Source organism: Salmo salar, chromosome ssa10 (genome assembly GCF_905237065.1).
Source record: "Salmo salar chromosome ssa10, Ssal_v3.1, whole genome shotgun sequence".
NCBI classification, from domain to species: Eukaryota; Metazoa; Chordata; class Actinopteri; order Salmoniformes; family Salmonidae; genus Salmo; species Salmo salar.
The window spans coordinates 43,521,752-43,546,264 of NC_059451.1; the positions used below are offsets into that span (position 1 = coordinate 43,521,752).

Consider the following 24,513-nt stretch of genomic DNA (forward strand, 5'->3'; position numbering starts at 1 on the left):
CACGCTCATTGTCATGGAAATAACAAGGCGAAAGGGGGTCAACGAAACAGTGTGTTTACAAAGCTAACTTGGATATTCCCATGATGCCAGAGCAGAGAAGTTGCAATGGCATGATCTTACAGTGGAGTCTTACAGTCAACCATACCAAGGTGAAAACACAAACACACAAGACCTAAACACACTGAACATAAACCAATAAATAGCCAATAAACCCTTTGGTTATTTACTTTCATCAGTATAGATCTTTTACTAATCAATGACTCAGAAACTAACAAGTCTTCAGTTAATGTGTCATTCATAAATACCGTTAGTTAAATGGTCGATAGAGTTGAGGTGTGGTCCGCCACTGTCCTGTTCTTTCTGATACTGTTAATCTACTCCCTCAGATGGTGTCGACAGACTGATACAGACCACCCCAGGGACTATTATAGACCATCTCTAGCCTATTTGAGCCAAGCTCATAAACAGGAAATGGAAGTGGATTAAACCAACTCTGGAGCTACTGGGCAGGAAGGACCTGCACAGAATATTGTAGAAAAGCATATGGTACAACTGAGATTTACCCGCTTTTGAATGTGAAAAGGTGAATTAGTTCACTTCAAACTAAACTGCCATTTTAAAACCAGTTACTCCATGTACAGTATCCCAATAACCCCTGACTAAGTGCTGAGCTATCCTTTAACCAAGCTTACATAAATCCTCTATCTCCCAGTGAGTGGCTGCCAGAGAGACTGTCCTTTCAACACCTCGCGGATGCCAGGAGAAAGCTACCTTCCCCAATGCACAGTGCCAACTAAAAGTTTGGTGGAGGAGGACTAATGGTTGTTTTTCATGACAATGCCCCTGTGCACAAAGCGAGGTCCATACAGAAAGGGTTTGACGAGGGCCTCCTGATTGGCCCAGCGGTTTAAGGCACTGCTTCGCAGTGCTAGAGGCGTCACTACAGACCCGGGTTCGATCCCGGGCTGTATCACAACCAGCTGTGATCGGGAGTTCCATAGGGCAGCACACAATTGGCCCAGCTTCGTCCGGGTTAGGGGAGGGTTTGGCCAGGGGGGCTTTACTTGGTTCATCATGCTCTAAAGACTCCTTGTGGCGGGCTGGGTGCCTGCAGGCTGACCTTGTCGTCAGTTGAACAGTGTTTCCTCCGACACATTGGTGCAGCTGGCTTCCGGGTTAAACGGGCAGGTGTTAAGAAGCATGACTTGACCTTTGCCTCCCGAGCCCTTTGGGAAGTTACAGCGATGAGACACGATCGAGTGGAAAGTCTTCCCAGAAGAGTGGAGGCTGTTATGGCAGCAAAAGGGGGACCAACTCCATATTAATGCCCATTATTTTGGAATGAGATGTTTGACGAGCAGGTGTCCACATACTTTTGGTCATGTAGTGCATCTGTGAGATGTGTCATGTAACCCTGCTATTGTTCTAGGCAGTGTGGAGATACCATTTATTCTCTTTAGTGGACGGAACATTTCTCATAGCCTAGTCTTATTAGTATGAGGAGGATTTGGTTGGCACTGAGCTTTTCAAAGGAGACAGCAGATGGTATCTCTGTTTCTCTCTATCCCACTACCACCATCCCTCGCTTGTTCTGTGTCTGTCCACCTTCACGTACAAGTGTTCACGTGAGAGGAGCTGAGTGGAAGTAATATTGTGGGTGTTCGTGGTGTGTGTGTGTGTGTACCTTGATATAGTGTCTGACTCTGCAAGCCCTCTCCAGCCCCTCCAGAATGGTATAATTAATAAATGGCCCTCCCATAGACTGGCTCTGCTGCTGAGATGAGCCCATACATCGCTCTTGTCATGACGTGGCCCTCTTTGGGTACAGCAAGCACGATCCCCCTCTCTCTCTCACCACCTCTCTCTCTTCCCCCTACACCCAGGCTCTGTTAGGCAGGTCATAAATTCCTAGAGGAGTTTCACTCCTCATGGCCAGAGTATAGAGAGTGAGTTTCACAGGAGAACAAAGGAACCTCTTCACACACATAACTTGAGAACTGAGCAATGTCCATGTTTTGGAGAATGTGTACACGGTCGGGGGAGAATCCAGCTACGATCGGTCCATTTCGTTTAATGTTTGTGATACTCATGAGAGACAATACAGCCACATTACCATAACTATGTTTATACAAGAGTCTCAGTTGTGAGGCTTGCATCTAATTGTTGTATGAAATGAATGAGTAAAGATGAAACTATTTGTGAAATTATGTAATATGATTTTAAACTGTTTACTGAAAGAGAATCCAATTCCCTTTAAAGTTTAACTAAATCATTGGCTCGCCCCATGAGCACAGACATTGATCTGGCGTCATGGGACAGCCCCTTTCTACTGTTACGAATATAACCCCTACCTGGAGGAATTCCCTTCAGACTAGCTTACCTCGATTACCACGAGAGGGCTAAGGTTTGAAACCAGACCAGTACCTCATCACAGAGGGAGCAAAGGTTTGAGTAGATTGCGGAATCTTTTAACCATACCACGTGGTAAAACTCTGAGACTATCGATGCGACAGAATAAGAGAAAATCTTTGATACTAATTACTAGTCTGCAGCTAGGAATTCTATACCATTGAATGCGAAGGCCGACAACCGCCGAAACATCTATTCTATAACAACATTTCTGAATGGGACTCTGAACTATCTATTCTAACCACGGAAAAGAGAGAGAGAGTGCGGACAAACTCTCTAACAGAAACTAACTTTCCAACAGAGATCACGACGACACACTGAGCGTAAATATATATATTGATTGCAATTATTCCCGAATGAGTGAGCGTTCATGTGCAAAGGATTAGCATTTCAATTGTTATAATTATCAATTGTGTAGTGTCTTTTATCTTTCGCGCCCTTTTCAGTCCCTTTGTCTACCAAGCCGCCATACCGGTTTAGCCCACTAGGGAACATCCCCTATCATTTCCTTGTAACCATATCTACTTTGTTTGTTTGTGTGTGCATTTCTGTGATTATTTAGTTAGTTAATAAATAAATGATTGAGACAATTGATGTATGGATGGTTCATAGTGAAGACTGGGTTCGTGCAGATAACCAACAATTTACGACGTTTGGAATGAGACTAACGTGAGGTAAAGAATAACTAATTAATTAGAAGACTAATTGATCAGATATTAAAATATCTGAAAGTTATATTAGGAAAATTATAACTTTGTAATCTGAATATTTTCCTTGGTGCCCCGACTTCCTAGTTAATTACATTTACCTGATTAGTTAATCACGTAATAATAATTACAGAGAATTGATTTGATAAACTAACAGTCTTCAGTTGAATGAAGCCAAAGACACGACACTCTCCTCTCCCAATAGATCAGCACTGCATCCATTCCCATTCACATTATACTATGGAAGAGAGGCTGAGAAAGCATTGTTCTCAACACTAACATGAGCAGCCTCTATAGAAACACATGATCTGACCTCACAGCCTGGACCGGTTGGAGAGAGACCACCTTAGACCTGAATCAGATCCAGACAAGGAGACATTTAGTGGACGAAGAGCTAACGAGCGAGTGAGTGAGTGAATGAGAAAGAGAGAGAGAGACCTGTCTAGCAAACCAACGAGCTGTGTGTGTGCGCTGTGCGGTCCTGGACATGTACTGCTGGCCAGTGAGAGTAGGAGGGAGAAAGAGACAGGAGAAGAGAAGAAAAAGAGTGAGAGAGATGGCAGATACAGGAAGAGAGAGTGGCCCAAGCTTTCACACTAGTCATCAGTCTCCACACACAGTTGCCCTCTGCCTAAGCACAGCTCGACCAATCACATCACTTGCAGCTTTCTTGCAAGATGTTTTATTGGTCAGAATAGAACGCTCAGAGAGATAGACTCCATGAGAGTAGTATGCTGAGACACATTGTGCCTCTATAGCTCTTGTTCAGATGAAATATTACGGAGGAGCAGCTAATGTGAATCAGTAGCTGAGATGAATCAGGATCATGTTCCCTTCTCAGCTCCCTGGGGGGACAGGAAATGTGTAAGCCTCGCTATGCTGAGGAGACAGAGATGTGACAGCATACGGCAGTGATTTTAAATGGACGACTCTGCAAGGAAACAACTCCATCTTTAAAAGGTCTCTCTCCCCCTCACGGGGATTCTTTGGCATGGGAAATGTGTTTACATTGCCAAAGCAAGTGAAATAAACAAAAGTGAGAACATCATCAATTATGTACAGTGTTTTAGCAATGTGCAAATAGTTCTAGGGGGAAATAAATAAACATAAATATAGGTGGTATTTACAGTGTTGTTTGTGCTCCACTGGTAGCCCTTTTCGCATGGCAACGGGCCACACATCTTGCTGCTGTGACTGCCCACTGCGGTATTTCACCTAACAGATATGGGAGTTTATCAATGTTTGATTTGTTTTCAAACTCTTTGTGATCTGTGGGAAATATGTATCTCTAATGTGGTCATACTGTATATTTGGCAGGACGTTAGGAAGTGCAGCCCAGTTTCATTTTTGTGGGCTGTGTGCTTGTCTTAGCCTGTCTTCTCTTGAGCGCCAGGTCTGCCTATGGTGGCCTCTCTCAATAGGAAGCATATGCTCACTGAGTTTTCTTAATGTTGTACTATCTGTTTAGGGCCAGATAACAAAAAAAACTCTGCAAATTGGAAAGCTAATTCTTTCCATCTTTTTGTTTTCTCATGATTTGGTTGGGTCTAATTGTATTGCTGTCCTGGGGCTCTGCGGGGTCTGTGTTTGTGAGGGGACTCTTCTCTAGGTTCATCTCTCTGTAGGTGAGGGCTCTGAGGGGACTCTTCTCTAGGTTCATCTCTCTGTAGGTGAGGGCTTTGTGGTGGAATGTGTGGGCATCGCTTCCTTTTAGGTGGTTGTAGAATTGAACAGCTCTTTTCTGGATGTTGATAACTAGTGGGTATAGTCCTCATTCTACTCTGCATGGATTGTTTGGGGTTTTGCGTTGTACACAAAGTATATTTTTGCCAAATTCTGCAAGAGTCTCAATCGGGTGTTTGTCCCATTTTGTGAATTATTGGTTGGGGAGTGGATCCTAGACCTCACAACCATAGAGGGCAATGGGTTCTATAAATGATTTAAGTATTTTTGGTCAGATCTTAAATTGGGATATCTCCCTCCCTCCAAACCGATAAGGAGATCTGACTGCTAAAGGCTCAAAGCTGTTAGGAATTACTTTGGATTTCTCTTCCCTCCATCCCTCTCTCTAATCAGTGTGTCCGAGGCAGTCCTGATCTCCTGCCCCCTCCATATAGGGATTACCGGTTGATCAGGGAGGGGAATGTCCTGTCAGGCTCTTCTAACCAGAGGGTCTATTTAAACCAACCTTAAAATTCTTCTCATCAACCACCATCCCATCCACAAGCCACTAGGATGTCTGTTTACAAAGGGAAAGAAGGAAGAATGAAAGAACGAAAGAGAGAGAGAGAGAGAGAAACCACAGGCAATCTCTAGGTCTGGAACCACTTGAAGAAACACACACCACCAATTCCTCTCACTCACACCCCCACCCAGCCCTGTGGTAACCATAGGCTGCTGCTCTGATCCGTCATAAAAAACGCATTCCAGGGAAAGTGTCTGCTTGGCCATCACTTATCAAACACCAGATAAAGAACATATCAAAAGCACTGGTTCATTTCAACTACAAAACAGACGCAAAATGGAGTGAGAATCTTAGCAGCCCTACATCAAACAGCCGTCTTATAAGAAGAAACTTGTTGTGGGCCGGGGACACGTACGCTCTGAGCCCCACTGACATGACTTTCAAAGGGCGAGACACACCGAGCACAGCTGTACACCAGGGCAGCACAAAGGGCTGAGACAGCCTGGGGCTTCAACTCGACAGGCTAACCTACACACTGGCCCTTCTCCCTTTCCCATCTCTGTGGTGAAGAAGTAACTTCCTCAGTAGTACCTTAAGATTAAATGTTTCATTGAACACATTTAAAAGTCTATATACATAATATGGACTTTAATTTTAAAGAAATCAAATTAAAATGGATTTGCTTATTCTAAGACATTAATACAAATGTCCTCTGTATTCATTTTGGTTACACAGAAAGTGGCAACGTTGTCACAACGATGGCTGCCATTTCAACGGTATGCTATGTAATACTATATAGTCCTTGTACGTGTCCTCAATTGACATAGATGATAAGATGAGATGTGGCTGCTTGTCGTCCTCCATATTTAACAGCCAGTGGGATTTTCTTTTGAAAAAATAAGTCTTCAAAGACGTCAGGCTCTGCGGTGCGGTGAGGTTGTCTTCAAGGCTAATATAAAACTTAAACACAACAACATCAAAAACTCCTTCCTCTGGCTGTAAGACTGAGATTCACTGAGAATGACTGGTATTCTGCCAGGCAGTCAGGTGCTGCAGGGAGGGAGGGAAGAGCATCCAGGGATAGCTATGTCTGTATGTCCATTGTCCAAGGAGACTAGGTGAGTGTCTGACATCATCGTAACCTATCCAGAAACATTATCAAATGAGCTATCATACATTTTTTTCTATAAAGACTCTGACCTCGTCTGTCAGCATGTCACGTAAAGCATGTCAAGACCAACACATTAAGGCTCCAGACCAAGGCCAGAATACATCACACAATCTCTGACATCTCACAAAAAAACATTGCTAGCAATAATAGACCAAAGAAATGAGGTCAAGGCTCTGTGGAAGAAGTTAGAGGGTGCAATACAATACAATCATGACAATGGAATATTATTCATCTACAATATACCCTTGACGCACAACAGGGCCTGGGAGGTTCACAGGGATCCACAGTACTCCATCAATGACCTGGTTTTAAACTCAATACTTCTTGTATTTTTTAACATAAATGCACTGTACTTTAAGCTTTAAAACCGCTAAATTGTCTCTGTTCCCCATGGGAAAATGTGTAGAGTTGACGGAAATTAGCATTAAAACTGCTAAATGTCCTCGGATGCCTTTAAAAAGTGATCTTTCCTAGGACCTGAGACTTGGTTAGTCCGGCCATGCACTGCAGCATTCATAGTAAAAGTCCTTGTAAAACGGGTCCCCCGCCCCAAAAAGTTTGGGAACCCCTGGACTAGACCACACACACACAGACACAGACACAGACATACACATACACACACACACACACACACACACACACACACACACACACACACACACACACACACACACACACACACACACACACACACACACACACACACACACACACACACACACACACACACACACACACACACACACACGTACAGTCCCACTATTAACCCCCAAAGAGAAGCACACAAAACACACTAAGGTAAATGTAGCCTCCAACATAATTTGGGGTAATTATCTGAAAACCTGATGACTCGTTACCTGGCTAGATCCCACTGGTCTTTATAATGACAGCTCAGCCTCAGACACACAGTGACAGCCTCACGAGGTCTCCTACTCATCGGAGGTGGTTAGGTGTTACTCAGTGATCCAGTCAAAGTAAAGAGGAGTGCTGCTATATCTGGCCTGATATCTTAGCAAGCATCTTTGCCTTGCTAAATTAGTATCCCAAAGATAGAAGTAAAGTGCAGCTACAAACCACTGACTCAAATGCATTACAGCTATTAATTTATATCTAATGTACAGCATCATGTATAATGAAATATAATTTGTGTGTGTAATTATCAAATCAAGTACCAGTGACGTAGTTCCAGTAGGGACCGAGCTGCCCAGGAAATCCTAATTGGACATAACCATACTAAATAACTGTCTCACAAAAGGTCAAAGCTGTCCAAAAATTGAATTTCTCTCTCCTCTCCTTTGCTTTGGAAGAGGACCAAACTTCCCTGGAGAGATAACTAGGGGAGAGAGATGAGGTCCAGAGCATCAACAGTGTCTCAGACTGTGGACTGGTTAAAAGGACTCCTCTAAGCTAGAGTTCTTCCCTCAGGCCTTCACACGCAGGCACACATGTGCAAACACACACATGCATGCAGACACACACACCGACTACTACCCTCCAAGATATTACACATTCAGCTACCGCTCAGTCACAGCTGTCTGATATACACACACGTACACACACATCACTACATGTACACACACATACACTACATGTACACACACACACATACACTACGTATACACACACACATACACTACGTATACACTACATGCACACGCACATTCACTACATGTACACTACATGTACACACACATACACTACATGTACACACACATACACTACGTGTACACATACATACGCTACACATACACACATACACTACACGTACACACACATACACTACACATACACACACATACACTACGTGTACACACACATACACACACATACACTACACTACACGTACACACACATACACTACATGTACACACACATACCCTACGTGTACACACACATACACACACATACACTACACGTACATACACATACACTACATGTACACACACATACACTACGTGTACACACATACAAACACATACACTACACTACTGTCTTATTTCACTGTAGAGCCTCTAGCCCTGCACAATATGCCTTAACCAACCATGTTGTTCCACGTACATACACATACACTACATGTACACACAGATACACACACATACCCTATGTGTACATACACATACACACACATACACTACATGTACACACACATATACACTACACGTACACACACATACACTACATGTACACACACATACACTACGTGTACACACACATACACTACATGTACCCACACATACACTACGTGTACACACACATACACACACATACACTACATGTGCACACACACACACACACACATACACACACATACACTACATGTGCACACACACACACACACATACACTGCTAGCCCCGGTCTGCCAACTGTTGCTTGCTAACCCGGTCTGCTAACTGCTAGCTTGCCAGCCCCGGTCTGCTAACTGCTAGCTTGTTTAGCCCCGGCCTACTAACTGTTAGCTTGTTAGCATCGGCCTGCTAACTGTCTGAATCGCGGTGTCCCCAGTCAGCCCAACCACTCACTGGACCCATATGTTCACTTGGCTACGCATGCCTCTTTCTAAAATCAATATGCCTCGTCTATTACTGTCCTGGTTAGTGATTACTGTCTTATTTCACTGTACAGCCTCTAGCCCTGCACAATATGCCTTAACCAACCATGTTGTTCCACGTACATACACATACACTACATGTACACACAGATACACACACATACCCTATGTGTACATACACATACACACACATACACTACATGTACACACACATATACACTACACTACACGTACACACACATACACTACATGTACACACACATACACTACGTGTACACACACATACACTACATGTACCCACACATACACTACGTGTACACACACATACACACACATACACTACATGTGCACACACACACACACATACACTACACGTACACACACATACACGTACACACACTACAGGTACACACACATACACTACAGGTACACACACATACACTACACACACACACCACATGTACACACACAGACAATGCAAACACATCCACATACGCATTCCACACACAAATACATATCACACACTCACCCACACAAGTCAAACACAGCTGACCTCCATCCCCCTCCATCCATCCTCACAGTTTCCATCTAAAACCTCATCTCTACTCTTCCTGTGGCCGTGGTGCTGCATCACTGTGACCGTGTCTAGACTTGACAGTTCATGCAGCTTTAGTATTCTGATCATAGAGTTCTGATCATGGAATTCTGAACACGTCATGCATCCACACCTCCATTTAAATGTGTCTAACGGGTCCACTGTGTGTCCGGATGCCATTTCACAAATGGTGGAATAGTCAAAATATGATAACACAACAACAACTGATGGCAGTAGCTAACTACTGTAGCCAACTAGCCAGCTAACCTCTGTAGCTAGCCAGAAAGCTAGCAAGCAATGCTAAAGAGATTGCAAACGGGTTAGCATAACTCTAGCTTTTTTTCTAAATATTAGCTAGCTGGCGAGCATTTATGAGGCAAGCAAACGTTCCTCACACTCTAGGAACTCATTTCCTCCAACGTTATAATGAAAAGGTGCCTCTCGGTCCCAAAACACACGTTTTCTGGAGACTTGTGGGAGGAGTGCTGATGACTTAGCCCACTGTATGCGCTTTCGGTAGCCTGATTGCGTCCAGACAGATGAGAAATCCGCACACAATGCATCCCTGACCACCTTCTGGTGGCAGCCAGATCTGAACACAATCAGACCACAAAGCTACTTTTGTGCATCTGAACCCGTGTTTTCAATGCGACCTTCGTATTCTGATAGCAGAAGTCGCATGTAAATGTCAAGTGTAGACACGACCTGTGTCACTGCCTGCACCCACACTAGTCTCCATCCCTGGCCATCTCAGGGAAAATGGGATATGCAAAAAAACAAATTTCACACCACATACTTGTACATGTCCCACTGTAGCTCAGTTGGGAGAGCATGGCGCTTGCAACGCCAGGGTTGTGGGTTCGATTCCCATGGGGGACCAGTATTTAAAATGTAATAAAAATGTATGCACTCTACTGTAAGTCGCTCTGGATAAGAGCATCTGCTAAATTACTAAAATGTAAAATGTACATTTTAATCCGAGATGGCGTAGCAGTCAGACGTCTTTGTCCTGTCGTATCCCTTGTATATATCTTTTTACATCTTTTTCTTCACATATCTTTTTAAAATATTTCCTAAACCTCAACTTCTAAATACTTTGCTGCAACCTGCCTCACCCAATGTGGCGTGGATCTGTTTTTTTTTCTAAAGTATTTCTATTTACTTCGGATCTGGAATCCCTCAACTGAAGCTAGCCAGCTAACTACCTACCAGCTACAGTCAGCAAACCATTGCTAGCGGTCATCAGCTAACCTTTAGCTCGGAAAGCTCTCGCCAGTTCGAACAACGTGACTCAAACCAGAGCATAACGGACCTATTAATATTTTATATATTTTTTTCCCCCATATCCCCGGATTCCTACAGCAAACTCTGAACATTTCATCTGGATCTTCGCAACTAGCTAACCGCAATCCCGGGTGACTACTCCTGGCTAGCGTTTCCATCCCGGAGCAAGCACCAATTAGCCTGAAGCTAGCTCGGCCAGGGCTCCTGTGCTACCACCGAAGCCCACTCCTGGGCTACAATATCCGGACCTCTTCTACTGCCGGTACGGGGCACGGAACCCCGCCGATCCTCTACGACTGGAATACCGACATAATCTGCCCGTGGATTCCAACAGGCCCCTCAGGTGCGACGTCCGCTGAAGGCCCATTCTGCTAACCGCGGCCTACTAGCTACCTAGAGCTACTTGGAACCCTACTAATTCCACGACTGGTCAATCGACGTCACCGCACGAAAAGGCAAAAACAGACTTACCCCCATCGCAACGTCCCCCAAAGGCTAACTTGCTAGCCCCGGTCTGTTAACTGCTAGCTTGCTTGCCCCGGGTCTGCTAACTGCTAGCTTGCCTGCCCCGGTCTGCTAACTGCTAGCCCCGGTCTGCCAACTGCTTGCTTGCTAACCCGGTCTGCTAACTGCTAGCTTGCCAGCCCCGGTCTGCTAACTGCTAGCTTGTTTAGCCCTGGCCTGTTCACTTGGCTACGCATGCCTCTTTCTAAAATCAATATGCCTCGTCTATTACTGTCCTGGTTAGTGATTACTGTCTTATTTCACTGTAGAGCCTCTAGCCCTGCACAATATGCCTTAACCAACCATGTTGTTCCACCTCCTACATATGCGATGACATCACCTGGTTAAAACGTCTTTAGAGACTATATCTCTCTCATCATTACTCAATGCCTAGGTTTACCTCCAATGTACTCACATCCTACCTTACTTTTGTCTGTACACTATGCCTTGAATCTATGCTATCGTGCCCAGAAACCTGCTCCTTTTACTCTCTGTTCCGAACATGCTAGACGGCCAGTTCGTATAGCCTTTAGCCGTACCACTTATCCTACTTCTCCTCTGTTCCTCTGGTGATGTGGAGGTTAATCCAGGTCCTGCAGTGCCTAGCTCCACTCCCACTCCCCAGGTGCTCTCATTTGTTGACTTCTGTAACCGTAAAAGCCTTGGTTTCATGCATGTTAACATTAGAAGCCTACTCCCTAAGTTTGTTTTTCTCACTGCTTTAGCACACTCTGCCAACCCGGATGTCTTAGCCGTGTCTGAATCCTGGCTTAGGAAAACCACCAAAAACTCTGAAATCTCCATCGCTAACTATAGCATTTTCCGCCAAGATAGAACTGCCAAAGGGGGCGGTGTTGCAATCTACTGCAAAGATAGCCTGCAGAGTTCTGTATTACTATCCAGGTCTGTACCCAAACAATACGAGCTTCTATTTCTAAAAATGCACCTTTCCAGAAACAGGTCTCTCACTGTTGCCGCTTGCTATAGACCTCCCTCTGCCCCCAGCTGTGCCCTCGATACCATATGTGAATTGATTGCCCCCCATATATCTTCTGAACTTGTGCTACTAGGTGACCTAAACTGGGACATGCTTAACACCCCGGCCATCCTACAATCTAAGACTGATGCCCTCAATCTCACACAAATTATCAATGAACCTACCAGGTATAACCCCAAATCCGTAAACATGGGCACCCTCGTAGATATCATCCTAACTAACTCGCCCTCCAAATACACCTCTGCTGTTTTCAATCAAGATCTCATCGATCACTGCCTCATTGCCTGCATCCGTAATGGGTCTGCGACCAAACGACCACCCCTCATCACTGTGAAACGCTCCCTAAAACACTTCAGCGAGCAGGCCTTTCTAATCGACCTGGCAGGGGTATCCTGGAATGACATTGACTTCATCCCGTCAGTAGATGATGCCTGGCTATTCTTTAAAAGTGCCTTCCTCACCATCTTAAATAAGCATGCCCCACTCAAAAAATGTTGAACTAGGAATAGATATAGTCCTTGGTTCACTCCAGACCTTGACCAGCACAAAACCATCCTGTGGTGTTCTGCACTAGCATTGAATAGCCCCCGTGATATGCAACTTTTCAGGGAAGTTAGGAACAAATATACACAGGCAGTTAGAAAAGCTAAGGCTAGCTTTTTCAAACAGAAATTTGCATCCTGTAGTACTAACTCAAAAAAGTTCTGGGACACTGTAAAGTCCATGGAGAATAAGAGCACCTCCTCCCAGCTGCCCACTGCTCTGAGGCTAGGAAACACTTTTACCACCGATAAATCCACTATAATTGAGAATTTCAATAAGCATTTCTCTACAGCTGGCCTTGCTTTCCACCTGGCTACCCTTACCCCGGTCAACTGCCCGGCACCCTCCTCAGCAACCCGCCAAAGCCTCCACCATTTCTCCTTCACCCAAATCCAGATAGCTGATGTTCTGAAAGAATTGCAAAATCTGGACCCATACAAATCAGCCGGGCTAGACAATCTGGACCCTCTCTTTCTAAAATGATCTGCCGAAATTGTTGCAACCCCTATTACTAGCCTGTTCAACCTCTCTTTTGTATCGTCTGTGATTCCCAAAGATTGGAAAGCTGCCGCGGTCATCACCCTCTTCAAAGGGGGTGACACTCTAGACCCAAACTGCTACAGACCTATATCTATCCTACCCTGTCTTTCTAAGGTCTTCGAAAGCCAAGGTAACAAACAGATTACCGACCATTTCGAATCCCACCGTACCTTCTCCGCTATGCAATCTGGTTTCAGAGCTGGTCATGGGTGCACCTCAGCCACGCTCAAGGTCCTAAACGACAACATAACCGCCATCGATAAGAGACATTACTGTGCAGTTGTATCGACCTGGCCAAGGCTTTCAACTCTGTCAATCACCACATTCTTATTGGCAGACTCGACAGCCTTGGTTTCTCAAATGATTGCCTCGCCTGGTTTACCAACTACTTCTCTGATAGAGTTCAATGTGTCAAATCGGAGGGCCTGTTGTCCGGACCTCTGGCGGTCTCTATGGGTGTGCCACAGGGTTCAATTCTCAGGCCGACTCTCTTCTCTGTATACATCAATGATGTTGCTCTTGCTGCTGGTGATTCTCTGATCCACCTCTACGCAGACGACACCATTCTGTATACTTCTGGCCCTTCTTTGGACACTGTGTTAACTAACCTCCAGACGAGCTTCAATGCCATACAACTCTACTTCCGTGGCCTCCAACTGCTCTTAAATGCAAGTAAAACTAAATGCATGCTATTCAAATGATCACTGCCCGCACCTGCTCGCCCGTCCAGCATCACTACTCTGGATGGCTCTGACTTAGAATACGTGGACAACTACAAATACCTAGGTGTCTGGTTAGACTGTAAACTCTCCTTCCAGACTCACATTAAGCATCTCCAATCCAAAATTAAATCTAGAATCGGCTTCCTATATCGCAACAAAGCATTCTTCCCTCATGCTGCCAAACATACCCTCGTAAAACTGACCATCCTACCGATCCTCGACTTCGGTGACGTCATCTATAAAATAGCCTCCGACACTCTACTCAACAAACTGGATGCAGTCTATCACAGTGCCATCCGTTTTGTCACCAACGCCCCATACACTACCCACCATTGCGACCTGTACGCTCTCGTTGGTTGGCCCTCGCTTCATACTCTTTGCCAAACCCACTGGCTACAGGTTATCTACAAGTCTCTGCTAGGTAAAGCACCACCTTATCTCAGCTCACTGGTCACCATAGCAGCACCCACTCGTAGCACGCGCTCCAGCAATATATCTCACTGGTCACCCCCAAAGCCAATTCCTCCTTTGGTCGTCTTTCCTTCCAGTTCTCTGCTGCCAATGACTGGAACGAACTGCAAAAATCTCTGAAGCTGAAGACTCATATCTCCCTCACTAGCTTTAAGCACCAGCTGTCAGAGCAGCTCACAGATCACTGCACCTGTACATAGCCCATCTGTAAACAGCCCATCTATCCACCTACCTCATCCCCATACTGTATTTATTTATTTATCTTGCTCCTTTGAACCCCAGTATCTCTACTTGCACATCTACCATTCCAGTGTTTAATTGCTATATTGTAATTACTTCGCCACCATGGCCTATTTATTGCCTTAACTTACCTAATTTGCACTCACTGTATATAGACTTTTTGTTTTGTTTTGTTCTACTGTATTATTGACTGTATGTTTTGTTTATTCCATGTGTAACTCTGTGTTGTTGTATGTGTCGAATTGCTATGCTTTATCTTGGCCAGGTCGCAGTTGCAAATGAGAACTTGTTCTCAACTAGCCTACCTGGATAAATAAAGGTGAAATAAAAATAAATACAATAAAAAACGTGTGAAACAGGACAAATAGGGAGAAAAAAATTGCCCTCTTTGACAGCTTTTTTTTTTACTGCTCTGGCACTGATACCAGCATCACAGTGAAACCTAATGGATACATCCATACTGTTAATACAACACAAACACGGTTCTATAGATCAAAATGGATGCCACCGCTGCAGAGTTGAAACTATACATTACCTGTACTATACTGGAGATGAGTCCCTCTAAAATCCTCTTTAACCAGTGGTTGAATTCCCTAAAAATGTAACACACTGCACATAACTGGCAAAGTGGCAAAGTGAGATCAGATTGCCCACTGAGATTACAACTAACAGTGGACTGTGTATTATGTCTGTTTTTGTATCCAGTCAGAGACATTGTGGGGCTGAGAGAGAGCCAGAGACAGACACAGCCTTAGTTAATTGGCAATGTGGGAGCAGCAGATTTAGTTATGGAGGGAAGAGATAAATAAAACATGACCAAAATAAATCACTCCAATTTCCCTCAAGGCATCCCCCTCTTCTTTACCCCATCCCTCCCCTTCTTTACCTCATCCCTACATCTCTCCCTCCTCAAAACCGGAAGGAGGGGAGGAGCGGAGTAGATGTCCATATCAACAGGAAATGGAGGACACTCAGGGGAAAGGAGGAGGAGGAGAGAGACAGAACATTGTAGTAAGATTGAAAAAAGATATTCTCAGATGGACTAGGCTGGCACAAGCTGGTTGCCTCTGGACTCTGGCACATGGCTGGAGTGACAGGATGGCAGAGCTGCGGGCAGAATCACGGCTGGCATTGTTTGGGTTCTAATCGGGGCTAAAAGTCTATATACTGGTAGAAATTGTAATGAGTTATTTGGGCTCTACATATTTCTGAGATCCCGTCTAGACTTTCTGAGTTTGAGCAAATAGAAGTCCCAGAGGCCAGTGATGTAACACGCAGGACAGTGACTCAACAAAATAGAGGCCTGAGCTGGCTGCCATCCGGGGTCACTGGGATCACAGAGTTCTCCCTCTCTCTCTGTCTCTCCCTCAAGCTCTCCCTTCTCTCTCCCTCTCTCCCATTCTCTCTCTGTTTCGCTCTCTCTCCCTGCCGCTCTCCCTCGCCTCCTCTCACACTATCAGTGTCCCTGTCTGTCTCCCTCTTCTATGCTCATGCTCTGTTTATCTCTAAGCTTTCTGACTGATTACCCCTGTCCCTTCATCTCTCTTCTGTTTACCCATATTTTCCTGACACGCCGTTTCTTGCTCTGTGTTGTCTCTCTCCCTCCAATCCTACAGCTATCCCCTGTATATAGCCTCGTCATTGTTATGTCATTTTCTTGTGTTACTTATATATTTTAAAACAAATTGTACTTTAGTTTATTGTAAATATTTTCTTAACTCTATTTTTTGAACTGCATTGTTGGTTAAGGGCTTGTCAGTAAGCATTTCACGGTAAGGTCCACACCTGTTGTATTCAGTGTATGTGAAAAATAACATTTGATTTGACATTTCTCTTTCTTTTTCACTCGGCTCTGTTCCTGGTGGTTTTGGTATTCTCTCGCTGCAATTCTGGGCCTGACACTGCTGTCAGAGACAGTATAATCATCAGGAGTTTCTGCGGTGTAGATGTGTGCGTGTGTTTGTGTGTATTGTGTGCGAGTGCATGCTTGCGTGTGTGTGTGTGTGTCTGAGAAGAGAGAAAGAGAGACCTCCTAATCCAGGGTCACATGTTCAGGAAGGCTCTAATCTGTGACCGGAGCTCGCCCGCTACACTCGCTCACACACACTCACAGATACACAGATAGATGAACAGACTAGAGAGAGAGACAGTGATACAAAATATAAGGAGACTGACAGACAAACAGCTAAAAAGACTGCGTCACAGGCACAACATGTCAACTTAATGTGCTTTTAAATCATTATCTTCCTGTCACGTGACTAATAAGGCATTACATTTTCCTGTGTGTCTGTGAGAGGAACCCATACTACCGTTAACACCCTAGCAGGCAGGCAGGCTAGCCCGTCAGTCTGGAGAAGGAAGGTTTTCCCAGCGCTGCTGCCTGTAAAATAAGCAATTGTGTTCCTCTACCCCTACTCAAGGCCACGCTCATTAAACACTGTTTGACTTATCTGAGACAGATTATTAGAGATGGTTTACTTTAGGTGGGCTGAGGGAGGTGTGTGTGTGTGTGTGTGGGGGGGGGTTGTCTTAGAGTGTACGTGTGTGTGTCTTAGAGTGTTGAAGTGGAAGTTAATGTGTATGTATGTTAATGAGTGTGTTAATGAGAGGTGTACTAGCTGTGGACAGAGGTGTGAGGGCATAAAAAGGGACAAATGAAGGACAATGAATCCAGACGACAGTCCCCTTCCTCTGCCCACTTCCTGTCCCTGCTGCATGCCTTTGTTGTGGGAAAGTTCATTTTGGGTCTTTTGGGTCTCTTACTGAATAATTGTCCCTCACAGCAACAAAGACCTTATTCTTCCCTACAATGAGTTCTTCCTCTTCTGTGGCATGTCTCTTCATTCTCTCTCTCACACACACACACACACACACACACACACACACACACACACACACACACACACACACACACACACACACACACACACACACACACACACACACACACACACACACACACACACACACACACACACACACACACACACGACCTGTGTGGCTCAGAGCAAGGCGCTTGTTCCAAGGGTCATGGGTTTGATTCCCGCTGGGGCCACCCATAAGTGAAATGTATGCACACATGTTTTTAAGTCGCTTTGGGAAGAAAGCAGCTACTAAATGGCATATGTTATTGTATATTACACACACACACACACACACCTCAGTGGCTCCACACACAAACGGGTCACCTGGACATTGCCCCCCCGTCCCGTCCCGTCCCCTCCCTTTCCCCCCGTTCCCTACCCACAGTATCCGTATCCTCTCCTCTCTGTGCTCCGCTCCACAGCCACATCTCCAGTCCAAACACTTGTTATAAAAGCATCTGCTGCCAAAGCAGAGAGGAGTAATGCTCCCTCCACAGGAAAGGCCTTTCCTCCTGAGCTGTCAGAAGCTCTAACATTATTCACTAGTGCTTCCTGTCTAGCTCTGCCTCTAAGTAGCTCAACACAGTGACCAGGGTCTGTCCAGTAACACATTGGTCTGTGACAACACCAGTATCACATGAAAACATGAAGCAGACCGAACTCTTTGGTCCATTAAAAACTTGCTGTATGTTAAATATTGTGTGCTATAGGTTAGAAAATAAATACATTTGACTCTGGAAGACAACATAATGATGCTTGTTTCCAACATTAGAGCCATTTTCCTAAAGAAGTTAAATCAGCTCAGTTTTTTGTTTACTTACCACGATACTAACGAGTATTGCGATACTGGTATCGTCCCGGACCTAGAGACAGGGGGATCGTAAATCTCTCAAAACACAATGCTCATTAAAAACCAAGGGTAGATTAAAGGACTACTTTGTTGTTTTTTTAACTACAATGTCATGTTTTGGTGTGATTTATAGATGTGTAATGGTTGCTTTATGTATAGTTCATGTAAATTGTTACCTTTAGTTTTAGTCATGTATTGTTTCATGGTTCAGGATGAGAGTGTGCAGGGTTGGTGCTGCAGCTGAGGCTAGTGCCAACCGAACAGACTAGGGAAGAAGAACCCTGTTAACCACGGTAACAGGGGCGGGTCCAGTAGAGTAATGCTAGGGTGGGACCTAGCACAGACCTACAACTAGTCACAGGAAATGGAACAGCAACAACACAACTATTTAAACATCTATTTAAAGCAGCCTTCCTAAATCCTAGCCTTGTCCTGATGCCAACCCTGGTGTTAGCCTAAGGTGATAGCCCTGGTCTTAGCCCTGGTGTTAGCCCTAGCTGAAGCCCTTTTGGGACCACCTGGGCCTCTCCCATTCAGTCACAGCTTCAACTATATTAAAACTTTTAAAGCCATACTACTGGCATCAATGACCTCTTCTTAGAAACATAGCATTAGGAGGTTACCCAGGGCTAATGCTCCCAAGAATGGGCCTCCCTCTGGGCTCTTATTCCTAGAGCTACCATATCCTGTGGGCGTCTCAAGATCTACCTTTATGGTTAACTGTGTAGTCCCTGTCTATCAACCTTAACAGGACTTAATAATACCATAATAAGCACCCAATGGTGATTATGTGATAAGTCTTGTTCCTCCATAACAATACCAGGAACCTACAGTGCAGCCACCTATTCCAGTGTTTCCCGACCTTTTCCTTGATTACCTCCAACCAGTTCCACGTATTTGATCTAGTCCAGTACTAGAACGCCTGATTCAACATGGTCAACTGATCATCAAGCTCTTGGGGCTAGTATCAGGTGCCCTGCTACTACTGGAATAGATTCAATGTAAAACTGTCAGTGGCTGGGGTCTCAGGAGTTTTAAAAGGTCCAATGCAGACGTTTCTATCTCAATACCAAATCTATTGCTGGGTAATAATTAAGTACCTTACTGTGATTGTTTTCAATTTAAAATGATCAAAAATTGTTTCTTGGCAAAGAGCAATTTCTCAAGCAAGAATTTTGCTAGAACTGTCTGGGAGTGGAAAGCTGAAAACTAGCTGTTATTGGCGGAGAGGTTTGGAAGTCTTTCTTACTGGTCTATTAACCAATTTACCACCTGGTGATGTCACCAGGCATGCCAAAACTCCATCCCACCAAAACTGGCTGAAATATCAGGCGGTCTTTTCAAACAGTTCTTATACTAAAAAGGGCATTATCATCATTTTCACAGTATTATCCAACCTCATAGTGTGGAAGTATATATAAAAGCACAGCCAAATCATGTTTTTGACTGCACTGGGCCTTTAAGGAGAGGTCTGGGGATCACTTCCTATTCCAGATTAGGACCATACCTCCACATCTATCCCTGACAGCTAAACTGGGTGTTTCCTCTGTAGAGATAAAACTCTTGATGGTTTCCGGTATAGTACCATTACCATACCTGGTCCTCCTAGCAATGGGATTGTAAACAGCACCGCTAACAGGGATTAGCATCCACTTTTACACCTGACAGTCAGTAATCCAGCATCACAAAGCCACGCTAAAGCGGCGCTATCATGGAGGGCTATTTAAAGACACACGGCACACTGTGACTGTCGCTTTCCTCCCCATGCAACCTCCAACCCCAACCCATACCTAACGTTGCCTAACACCTCTCCCTTGACACGTGCTGGGAGATGCCTCTAGCTAGCTAGCGTAGCATAGCCTCAGCTCTGACAAATAGACATACATAAATAAATAGCATGGCATGAACTTTGAAGTGAACACATAGCCTCACACTCTGTTGTTCAGATGCAATACATTTAATAATAACCAACATTTTGACAGCAAAAGGCCTTCATCAGATTTCAGTTTTTTTTGGCGTATGTACAGGATACACATGGTATACACCGACCAACAAAATTCTTACTTACAGGTTCCTTCTCCACAATGCAACAACAATAAGAATTAAAAAAGATAAGAATACCAACATAAAGTAAATGCCTCAATAGAATATAATAAACATTTTAGCATAAGTATAATACAGGAAGGCACAATTTATAGTCCAATATTTACATGTGTTTTGGGGAAGTGGGATTGGGGGGCAAGCATTTAAATTGGTGGATGGCATGCACCCAGTTGAGAAGAGGAAGGAAGGAAGGAAGGAAGGAAGGAAGGAAGGAAGGAAGGAAGGAAGGAAGGAAGGAAGGAAGGAAGGAAGGAAGGAAGGAAGGAAGGAAGGAAGGAAGGAAGGAAGGAAGGAAGGAAGGAAGGAAGGAAGGAAGGAAGGAAGGATGGATGGATGGATCACAAAGTCCTTCGTGGCTGTAGGACATGTCTGATAACCTATAGCTTTTGTACGTATTTAACATCTCATCAGCCACTGTCAATGGACTGGGGAAGTGAGGAGCTTTGACTGGGGTGTTGATGACCATTCAGAAAGCGTCACATCATGTGACCTGTCCAGAGGTTATGATGAGGGACCAAGAGTAACACCATTATGATACACTGATTGAGACAGACACAGAGCACATGATGGACGTACAGGCATTATCTCACAAAACACACACACACAAAAACACACAAAATCACTATCTATAGGGTTGTCAGAACTCAGTATGAGAGTCAGAATGGTTTGGGCAATCATAACCTGGTCGGTGATAGTGTTGTGTTGAATGTCAGCATCAGAGAATCAGGGGTCCTATCCATGTTCAAATATCATGGGGTTTTACTGATGGGTGTTCCACCTGACTCAATGCTGCCTTCATGAGACAATGCTGTCCCTGCCCCCTACAGTCCTTTGATGTGGACTCCGGAGTAGGTGCCAAAGAAATTACAAGAACAGGAACATTTCCTCAGAACACGGAACATTGACTTGAATGGGAATAACCATTCTAGTACTTCTATTTCTATGGCAGAAGTCAAGTCAACAACCTTAACAGCCGGGACTGGCGACCAGAGATATCTGGGGATGACTGAAGGCACAGACACACTGGGAGGATCAGAGCCAGAGCCAACCGATGGTTAACGACATGCATCTATGATAAAAAGGAAAATAGTGTAGCTGCATACACTATCACCAACGCAATACATTTATTCATCACCATTTCAACAGCAAGCGGCCTTCATCAGGGTACTGGCGGTCTGGGCGTTCATATTACTGTACTACTATAGAGGGGAACGTCAGGGTACTGGCGGTCTGGGCGTTCATATTACAGTACTACTATAGAGGGGAACGTCAGGGTACTGGCGGTCTGGGCGTTCATATTACTGTACTACTATAGAGGGGAACGTCAGGGTACTGGCGGTCTGGGCGTTCATATTACTGTACTACTATAGAGGGGAACGTCAGGGTACTGGCGGTCTGGGCGTTCATATTACAGTACTACTATAGAGGGGAACGTCAGGGTACTGGCGGTCTGGGCGTTCATATTACTGTACTACTATAGAGGGGAACGTCAGGGTACTGGCGGTCTGGGCGTTCATATTACAGTACTACTATAGAGGGGAACGTCAGGGTACTGGCGGTCTGGGCGTTCATATTACAGTACTACTATAGAGGGGAACGTCAGGGTACTGGCGGTCTGGGCGTTCATATTACTGTACTACTATAGAGGGGAACGTCAGGGTACTGGCGGTCTGGGCGTTCATATTACAGTACTACTATAGAGGGGAACGTCAGGGTACTGGCGGTCTGGGCGTTCATATTACTGTACTACTATAGAGGGGAACGTCAGGGTACTGGCGGTCTGGGCGTTCATATTACTGTACTACTATAGAGGGGAACGTCAGGGTACTGGCGGTCTGGGCGTTCATATTACTGTACTACTATAGAGGGGAACGTCAGGGTACTGGCGGTCTGGGCGTTCATATTACTGTACTACTATAGAGGGGAACGTCAGGGTACTGGCGGTCTGGGCGTTCATATTACCCCACACACTGGCCTAACTAGGCCTGAATGATGCCATTATCATGCGTAAATAAAGGTAGATGAGTAGTAGTTTTGTCAAAATCAATAGAAAGATAAATATAAGATAAGTCCATAGAATCAGAATAACTTAGTAGACTAGATTATATTTCTACGGATAAATCACTGTTACAAATAGAGGATTAAGTTTTAAAAATAGATTATGGATTATAGAGATGAGAAGGAACAAAATGGAGCAGGTAGAATAAATGTATTAAATGAATCTTGTGTTTACAGAATGCATAAATAACACTTCTCTCTCTCCATCACCACAGACTGATTATGTCATCAACATAAAGGGCCATACATGCATTTAAAAACGGCCAGAATGTAATGTGTGTTTTCAACACAAAATCTGTCCACAGCATGTACACATGAACTAACGCAGCTATACCTAAGGTTGAAAATGGCCTTCAAATGCAACGCGAGCGACCGGCCGCGCATATACATGCTACAGCAGAACACACCGTGTTTACCGTGTGTGTGTGTGTGTGTGTGTGTGTGTGTGTGTGTGTGTGTGTGTGTGTGTGTGTGTCGCTCCATACAAATAGAATTTATACAAGCTAGCCAGCTGGCCCATAAGCCCTTCTGCACAATAAAACCAAATAATCTTTATGACGGGAAGGGGAGAGGGGGAGAGAGAAAGAACACAATTAGCTGGGCCATTGTGTTGGCATGGTAGGGAGAGACGTTCTCAACGGTGACTGTGCCCTTCCCACTGAATGACATGCAAGATCACTGGAATGCATGCACTCAAAATAGCAGGGCAGCTTATGACATTTGAAGCTGCCAAACACACACGCACACGCACACACACACACACACACACACACACACACACACACACACACACACACACACACACACACACACACACACACACACACACACACACACACACACACACACACACACACACACACACTGCTAGCAGATGAGACACCGTAGAGGAGGCAGATAAATAAATAGAGAATCAATTAAAATGTGTCTTACCTTCCATCATGATTGCAGATTTGCATTCCTTTATCTCCAAGGAGCCTGAAAAGAAAGCAGGAGGGGGAGAGAAGCCCCTGGTTAGCAAATGATAAACTAGAGCACAGAGCCTAGTGCCACGGATAACACCCAGCCTCAAACACCCCCACACGTCGTCTGTCAACTGGCCCAGGGTCCATGCACCGCGGCTGGGCAGAGAGGTGGGGCTGGCTGGGCACTGTGCCGATCGGTAGCCCGAGAGAGGCAGGGGCTGGGGCTTAGGCCATGGATGCTGCTACTAACCTACACAATCAGCCTAGGATGCTGAGGAAGGAAAAAAAAAAGCTATTCTGAAAAGATTAGAACAAGAGGGGGTAGAGAGGGAGGGAGGGGGGTGGAGAGGCAGAGCGAGAGAGAAAGAGGGAGCGATGCTTGCTGAGGTCACAGCTGCTCTCAGCCAATCCCTGAGGTGCTCTGCAGAGTCACATGGAATTTAGCTTGCATCCTCTGACAGCCTGGCCCTACTAGTAGCCTCTCTCTTTCCCTCCCTCACACACATTCTCACACACCCACTCACACTCAAACATAAGCATGTTAACGCATAGAAAACACACACCCCTCCCCTGCCTACCTTGTGACGCTGAAGTGTGTAGACTCTGCCGGGCGATGAATGAGATTAATGATTTGCTTGTTGCCAGAATAACGAGCAGGTTGAAGTGAATTGACAGCCCATGTTGAGGACACACTCCCCAACACAGTCACCCCCTGATCTTGGTTACAGAATAGATGTATTTCCCCTCCTAGCTGGT

At 44.9% G+C, this 24,513-nt stretch overlaps 1 protein-coding gene across 2 annotated transcripts in view; it reads right to left on the reverse strand.

The window, feature by feature from the left end:
- sgip1a (SH3GL interacting endocytic adaptor 1a) overlaps positions 1 to 24,513 on the reverse strand; it is a 76,451-nt gene that overhangs the window by 51,816 nt on the left and 122 nt on the right. The window contains exons 1-2 of one of the 2 annotated variants that reach the window (XM_045687788.1): positions 24,336 to 24,513; positions 23,726 to 23,770 (exon numbers count right to left, since the gene is read on the reverse strand). The exon at positions 24,336 to 24,513 is cut by the window's right edge and continues 122 nt beyond it. In XM_045687788.1, coding sequence (XP_045543744.1) covers positions 23,726 to 23,735 — 10 coding nt within the window. In that variant the 5' untranslated portion in view covers positions 23,736 to 23,770; positions 24,336 to 24,513. Of the gene's footprint in view, positions 1 to 23,725; positions 24,080 to 24,335 lie in introns of those variants that run through there. The other variant, XM_045687787.1, reaches the window with a different exon arrangement.